The 8,706-nt window shown below is 34.6% G+C and overlaps 1 protein-coding gene across 1 annotated transcript; it reads left to right on the plus strand.

Annotated features, from left to right (window-relative positions):
• The first annotated feature begins 522 nt into the window (after positions 1–522).
• Positions 523–1,757, plus strand: LOC121801003. The gene is made up of 2 exons (XM_042200482.1): positions 523–1,233; positions 1,662–1,757. The coding sequence occupies exons 1-2, from the start codon at positions 523–525 to the stop codon at positions 1,755–1,757; spliced, it is 807 nt and encodes a 268-aa protein (XP_042056416.1).
• The last annotated feature ends 6,949 nt before the right edge of the window (positions 1,758–8,706 follow it).

Here is an 8,706-nt window from a genome sequence, read left to right on the forward strand (position 1 = left end):
ACTCACTATAAGTTTGGTTGTTTAAATTATTTAAACTTATGGTTTTTAATTTTCCAAATTGTTTACTCTTTTTTCTTTACAAAAAATTAAGCTATGCCAAAGTTAAAATAAAAAAAATATTTCACACATTGCAAACCCATGTTTTTCGGCCATCACATCTCAACAAATTTAAAGAGGGAACCAAATTCCATTTTCACTAACTCAAACTCGAAATTACGGAGGGAAAAATTCACTACAATCCCATGGAGGGAAAAATCCAAAATCATATTTAAGCTAAACTACACCTATAAATACATTCACTCCACCATTACTCCAAAAACTTGAACTCCACCTACCAACAAACCAACCAAAGGTATTTATAACTAAATTACCCTCAGAGAATTCTCATCGTAGGGCAATGGAGATGCAGCAAGAGATGGAGCAGGAGCAGATTCAAGAGGCAGAACCAGAGCAAGGGCCGAGAGCCACCCTGAGTTTGAGTAGCCAAAAGAAGAACCATATTGTGATGTTCCTTTAACAGCAATGCCAAGCTGGAGCACTGCCACATGGTTCATTCAAGAGGCAGCCAAGAGATTCAAAGTGCACAGAAGGACCGTGAGCCGCTTATGGGGGATAGCCAAGATGGGCAGAGCATCAGGATATACTAAGAAAACAGGTAAACTAAATTTTGATGAAGATAAGTTCAGACAATTGTCTTTTCTTGAGAGATCTTGCTATAGAAAACTTGCTTGTAAGATGGAAGTTAGCAAGACCACAGTTGGTAGATGGGCAAAGAATAACCTGATAAGGCCACATACAAATGCCATAAAGCCAGCACTTACTGAAGCAAACAAAATCAGTAGAATGAGATGGTGTCTTACTCATATTCAGCCAGCTATAGATGAAGGGAAGCTTTTTTATCATGCAATGCACAACACAGTTCATATTGATAAGAAATGGTTTTACATGACAAAGGCTTCAGACAGATACTACCTGTTGCCGGATGAGGATGAGCCTTACAGGTTTTGCAAATCAAAAAGATTCATCACAAAAGTGATGTTCATGTGTGCTGTAAGTAGGCCACAGTTTGGCACAGATGGGCAGACCATCTTTGATGGTAAAATAGGCATATTCCCATTCACAGAACAAGTTCCAGTCAAAAGGAAGACAAAGAATAGGCCAAGAGGGACACTGGAGACAAAGCCTATCCCATCAGTTAACAAGGAAGCAATGAGAAAATGTCTCTTGAATCAGGTATGAATATTTTTTCAACTCACTTTCCTATCAGACATTGGTAATGTCATCACTTAGCCATTCATTCATTTATTCATACATAATGCACAAATTATTCCAGCAATCAAGGCTAAGTGGCCATCCAATGCAAGCAAGGACATATATATATCCAACTAGACAATGTCAAACCTCACCTAAACTCCTCTGACTCACAATTTGAGGCTCTTGCAAGTTCAGATGGATTTAAATTCCATCTAATTAGCCAACCAGCCAAACTCCCCAGACACCAATGTATTGGACCTTGGCTTTTTTAGGGCCATACAATCACTACAAGATGATAAACTAGCCACCAATATAGATGAATTATTGGGTAATGTTTGGAGTTCTTTTGAGGAACTCACACCACAAACTCTGAACAATGTTTTCTTAACATTGCAAAGCTGTCTCAGCAAGATCCTAGAAGTGCATGGGGGCAACAACTAAAAAATACCCCACTTGAACAAAGAAAGGCTGAGAAGGACAATGGGGCTTCCTACATCACTTGAAGTTGAAAAGAATCTGGTAAGGGAAAGCTTGGAGTATCTACTACTCCCTCAGAATGATGTGGGTGTCTCATATGACATAGGACATCTAATTAATGTTTTAGATTTCTAGCTAGGCCACTTGGATCATGGGGTTTACATTATAAGCATTAAAATAGGTTGGTATTTAGTATGTAAACTTGTTTTTTTGGTTATAGCCTTCATTATGGGTCAGAATTACTAGGCTGCATTATGGGATATGGTAACTAGGCTTGCTTACAACTCTATAAGCTGCATTTTGTATGAATTCCAAGTGTAAGTCATGGCTGGTGTGTGTATTTTAAAAAAAAACCCTCAGCAAAGTTTCATCACGAGGCTTAAGCCTCCAAACCTAATACATGGGTGGCTTATATTCACACAAACTTCATCACAAAGGAGTAAAATTGCATATCAGAGCCAACAAACCAACCAAAGACAGCAAAATTGCAAATCAAAGCCTCCAAACCATCAAAGGGGTGGCTAAGTTCACAAAAACCCAACCAATACAGAGGCATCATAGTTGAGCATGCAAAACTCTCAGAAAAACTTCTTCACAGAGGAGCAAAATTGCAAATCAGAGCCTCTAAATCATCAAATGGGTGGCTAATTTCACAAAAAACCAACCAATACAGAGGCATCATAGCTGAGCATGCAAAACTCTCAGAAAAACTTCATCACAGAGGAGCAAAATTGCAAATCAGAACCTCCAAACCATCAAAGGGGTGGCTAAGTTCACAAAAAACCTACCAATGCAGTGAATACACAGATTATCACATGTAATTCATCAGAAAAACTTCATCATGGAGTAGCAAACAAACCAACACAACCAAGGCAACAATAACCCTCAATCAATTCAACTGAAACAGCCTCCAAACCCTACACAGGGGGTGGCTTAGAATTGAAAAAAAACTCTCAGATTAGAGGAGAACTTTCATGCTAGGGCAACAAGATCAACCACATTGCTTTTTCATTCTCGGTGTACTCCATCTTTGATGAAGACTGTGGTTGAGGTTCAGATGCGTCAAAGAGGAGGGATGGTGCTTGCGTTTCAGAGTCTTCATAGGGCTGGAACGGTGGTGGACGTTCAGATCCGTGAAAGCCCTCCGACGGTGCCTGCGTTTCAGAGTCGTCATAGGGTTGGAACGGTGGTTGATGTTCAGACCCGTCAAAGCCCTCAGACGGTGGCTGGGTTTCAGATCCGTCGAAGACCTCAGCCGGTGGGGGAATCTCAGTTTCTTCGACGACCTCAGACCCGGCAAAGCCCCCAAACCGTCGTGGATTTCCCGATCGGAGGTACCAATCGACCGGTAGTTCGATTTCCCACCGTGCAATGACTTCAGGTGGTGTATCATGGACGATTAGGGTTTCGGGGGGTGTATCGAAAGATGGCAACGATTCAAACTCCGGGAAAGCATCCCATTCATCGACCATGAGAAGCGAACAGTGATGGAGTAATCGTCGGATTTAGATCGGCGATTATAGTAGGAGCCGATTAGGGTTCCTTCGATTAGGAATAGAGAGAGACGGGAAGGTGGAGTGAGAGAGAAATGAAAGTCAAATGAGGGGGGTTGGGGTGGGGTTAGGGGGTTAAGTTTTTGTTTTATTTTTTGGTTGATTTTTGTGTAGATAATAGCATTTGGGTGTAATTTTATTGAATAATGGGGTAAAATTTTATGTCCAAATATGGAAAATTCTAAATGTGATTCTTAAACTGGAACAGACTTTTATGGTAAAATGTAACTTCAAAACTGGGAGAGTATAACGAAAAGTAGAGGTAGAGTCGTGGAGATATGCGTGAGAATTTGACCGACAATAAGACACAAATGAATGAAACGGTCTGTCATTAGACATGCACTTGAAGGTGACACGACTCGACTACTCCGCTGGTACAATTTTTATGTAATTATATATCGTACTCATAGATTAAAAATCATGGATACATTGCATTAGCATCCCCGACATTTGATACTATTTAAGAAGTATCATCCTAGTGGGGATCAAATTCTTGAGCAAAAAATCTTAAATCTCATTGGTTGAGTGAAATTGGCGTAAGTAGGATATGAATAGCTGTAATTGATCCTACATATCACATGTCGTGCTCCATTGCTGGACCAACCTCTTATATATAGAGACTATTTAATATTTGTACACATTAAAATTTCTATGATAATAATGAGAATATATGTAGAAAATAAAATGAGGTGCAACGGCATTATATTTGAAAAGGTGAAATTAGAAAGGGCAAAATGATAAAACCATCCCATCCCTCATCACATGGTTGCATGTGAGCATGATATGATCTCCTACCAATTTATTTTTGGGAGTTTATGGACACCAATACTTAATTTGTGTTTTTTCTCATGTCACGCACATTAATATATTCACATACTACATTCATGTGAGTAACATATATATGTTATCTTTGCTAATAAGATTTGTCGATTGGGAGCTAGCTTTTATACTTGAATATATTCGAATTATCCACACGTGCTTGAGGAGAGAAATTGGATTTTGAAACATAATCTCATCCAATTTCGGTTATAAGTAAAAACTTACGTATAATAGAAAAATATGAATATATTTGACTTGTCCTAATTTAGACTAATCTACCCGCAAGTGTACTTGGCAATTATAGTCATATACAAGTAAGAGTATCATATCCACATAGACCACTGAATTAATCCTAAGTTCTACGAACCAACTGTTTATCTTGTCCAACCAATGAAAAGACGTTTTTTTTTTTCTTTCTAAACAACTACTTCAACAAAATTACATTAAAATTAAATAAAGCGAGAACAAGTAAACAATGATAGGATGAGATAAGAGAATCTCGTTTATTGAAAATAAATGAGTACAACGTTTTGAGTGTTTTAGTTGTTATATAAGATGGTCCACTTGTTATTGGTCTTGGGCCACTATTATTTACTCTTTTTTTTATGGCCTGCCTTGGTTGGGAATGATTTTACTTGGGCTGGGAAATTGATTTTGATGGCCCACTAGATCAATTAATATTTAATTGGGACATGTACTTTCTTTTGTACTATAAGGGAGATTTCTAAAGCTGGGCCTATTAAATTATTATGTGTTGCAACTAATGTTTAGTGGGGTTGGAGTTTTTTTTATATAAATGAGACGACTGTTTTGAAAGAATATGGGCTTGAAATTTAAATACTTGGGCTAACATGATTAATTTAACTCCGAGGTGATTAACTGATAAGTATGAATGTCTCGTAGGATACATGCATTGTTTAAAATAGGCTAGTTATTCCATGCATTTCATACACCAAATCATTCTTTGCACTCATAGCACTGCGTAATTTTCTCTCCCTCTCGCTGTATAATTTTCTGGCGAAAGCTCAGCCCTCTCCACTATCCAGTTTGTCGGAACTCTGCTGCTTGCGGTGCTACTAATTCAGAGATGAAACCATTTAATTTTTGGGGATGACACGTCAATCAGATAGTACTATCGATCGCATCTCGTCTTAGTGAAAGATGACTCCTTGACTCGGCTTACTCCTTTTACGATGTATCAGTTTTCGATAATTGTATTTTCATTTTAGTTTATTTTCGTGTAATTTCTCCGTTCTTTTTTGGGTTGTGTTACGCTCGGCGAGTGTTTTTTATTCGTAGTTTATATCACAAAAAAGGAAGAAGATTCTTGGTGAACATTGAGAATGTCCGGTAAAATGAAAAGTTTGTACTCCTTTTGTCCAATAAAAACATGGAGTTTCCATTTTGGCTCGTCCCATAAAATAACTCTTATTTTTGGTAACTACTTTCTCTCTAATAAAGTGAGGCCCATTTTCCACTAACATAATTATAATTAATTTTTTCTTCTATCTCTTTCTTACTTCACCAATTGTGTATTAAAATTTGTATCATCCCAACTGTTGATATTTTTATGGGACAGAGAAGTATGTAAGCTAAATCAAAGTAGTAAAAAAATATCTTAAAAGTATATAAAACTATTTTGTAGGAGTATGTAAGTTCAATCAAATAAAAAAAAGTTCTTAAAAGAATATAAAATTATATGATCCAAAGTTCTGATAAAAAGTTGCATTACTTATATTTTTGTTAACGGTAAAATCAAGACAAACTTAATAAGTATATGAGGAGGTAATAAAGAGAAAATACATAAGATATACTCCATATATTATCAGTATCTGAGAATAAATAGTACAGGTATTCATTACTCAAGCAGAATTCAAAACAGACAATCATATGAAAAATATTAAACTCGTTTGGTCTATATATGCATGATTAATTGCATTATACGCCGTCGTATTAATTATAGTGGACACGTATTATTAATGCGCACCAGTTGACAGAGTTACATATTGAAGAATCACATACGCTAGGCTTCAAAACAAAACCGAAATTCAAAAATATGCCTAAATTTAAACAATTTTATTCAGAGGTGTTGTCAAGGCCCAACAAATTTGGTCGTTATACCCTAGTCAATTAATTAATAAATATTCATATTCACACACAATAACTGCAGTAGATGGAATTTGTGTTGAATCTTCTATTTCCTCATTAAATTGCAGTGATACCATATGAAATTTCAATCAATTGATTTAATAATTGCGCAATCAAAATAGCAAAATGCATTTATGTTGAATTCCTTTGTGCTCCTGACCCTGAATCCCTGGTTAAATAGTTGGATATTTATATTATTTTTATTGTATTTCTCAATAATGGTCTATGTTGAATCCCTGATTAATAAGTAAAATAGTTGGATATTTATTTTATTGTAGTTCTCAATAATGGCTACGTTGAGAACTAATTAAAAATCAATTATAAATAAGCAGGCAAGAGAGCCGCGTGTAATTAAGTGATATACGGTACATAACATTACCATGCAATAAATATAATGTTGACCTATACTAGTAGTATTTTTAGTTATAATATATTTTTCTATCCGTTCTATAATACAATAACCTATTTCAGATGATATTAATTTTACTACACAATGTGTAAAGTATGAAAAATATGAAAGATATAATTTGAAGTAAGTCAGGAAGTGGGCAGGTAGTTGACAACATGAGGTTAGGTGGTAATGTTAGTGTGGCCTTCTTGATAGTGGTTTTATTGCTTTTTTCATTGTCGTGGTTTTCTGTTTTAGCTTTAATTGGGATGGACTGTTTTTGCTCCCTTTCTGGTTGTTTAGTTATTGTGTTAATTTTTTTATACTTTGCGCTACTCTTGGCTCGAGCATTTTGAATAATTAAAAAAAAGAGATTAAAAATAATAATTAAAATATTATTAGTAGAGAGTTATTTTCATAAAAAATATTGTACAAAAAATAAAAGTGTCTATTTTATAAAACGATCAAAATAATAAAAATAATCTATTTTTATGGAATCTTTATTTAATGGTTTTAAAAATAAAAACCTATAACAACTTTGTGTACTAATAAATACTCCTTTGAGTTACCTGAGAAATAGGGACTTAGGAATGACATGAGTTCAAAATTTGTAGAATATGAAAAGACAAATAGAAAGTAATTAGAATAATATTAATGGATAGTAGGACTCAATTTATCATTATAACGTGCAGTGAAAATGTTTTAAAAAATAAAATTATTTTATGGAATGGACTAAAATTACAAAAGAAACTATTTTTGAAAGACTCTGAGGTATATAGTACTAGCCGATTACATACCAGTATTTTTTTTTAATAGATTTACATATCGACGCATGAAATTAAAATAATTATTTTTACTGCGTGCAAACAGTGTGTTTTTCTCGCTGTCATCTGATTAAAATTGAAAATTATTTTGTCTAATTAAATGTAAACCTACAAAAATCAAGTATCAACCAACGAGTAACGACATGATTGGTATATTGCATGAAGGGAACGTAAATAATTTGTGCAATAAATATAAGTAATTTATGCAATAATCTAGAAGTAAAATGTGAGACATTAGAATATGTAATAATCGAGCCTCCCTTAGAAACAATGTCCATATTTAATTAAAGGTGAATCTAGAATTTATATGTTGGAGCCCAAACTATTGGTAACATTTATGGAACATTAGTGGTATCAGCGGCGGATCCAGGTGGGGTCGGGTGACCCCACCACCGGTTCCGGAGTGCCGCCGGAAAGCTACTTTCTCCGCCCCCACCTCATCAAGGCAGGGGAGGCTATTGTCGAGAATGAAGAGATGGAGAAATTGTAGAAGAATGCTTCCAGTTTTTGTATTCGAAGAAAGGGAAATCGAAATGGGTTTGGCGCAGGTGAGGAGAGAGAATGGATGTCATTATTGTTTTCTTTTCCCTATATTCACCCGTCAACTATAATTAATAAAATTAAACTCACATCAACATGGGTACATGCCCTCGACTTAAAATGAGGAGAGAGAATGGATGTCATTATTTGTATTAATTCTTATAACTTCATTAAAAAATATATTCTCATCTAATAATTTCAATTCAAGTTATATACTAGTAGGATATTTTTTACATATCAAAATTAAAACACATACTTATAAAGTAAAAATTAAACACATAATTTCTTAATTTCTTCTAATTTTAGTTTTATAATTAAATTTTCAACCTTGTTATTCATATTCCAAGAATTTTTATTGTTTACAAATTTGGGATATTACAGAAAAATTATACTCCTTCCGTCCCACCACAAGTGCGTATTCTTTTTTAGGACATCCAATTATAAAGTACAATAACTCTTTTTTTTCGTCAAAATATAACATAATTGCTCTCTTAATTCTTCTTTTTTTTTTATCTATTTGCTCCTCTATCTTATCTCATCTCATACTGTATTTTTTATCCACTTAACTCTCTAAACATCATTTTTTTAAAATTCTATGTCTAAAAAGAAATGTCTTGCTTTTATGGCGGGACGAAGAAAATAGAGTACGATGTTTTCAGAATATTGATACTCGCATTAATTATATAAATAAAATAGTAGTATA

The sequence above is a fragment of the Salvia splendens genome, chromosome 4 (genome assembly GCF_004379255.2).
Source record: "Salvia splendens isolate huo1 chromosome 4, SspV2, whole genome shotgun sequence".
NCBI classification, from domain to species: Eukaryota; Viridiplantae; Streptophyta; class Magnoliopsida; order Lamiales; family Lamiaceae; genus Salvia; species Salvia splendens.

Bases quoted from the DNA above. Each gene is read 5' to 3' on its own strand.
- LOC121801003 (XM_042200482.1), top strand. From the start codon at position 523: ATGCCAAGCTGGAGCACTGCCACATGGTTCATTCAAGAGGCAGCCAAG. The intron at 1,234-1,661 runs GTATGAATATTT...AAGCTGTCTCAG, and splicing joins GAAAATGTCTCTTGAATCAG to CAAGATCCTAGAAGTGCATG.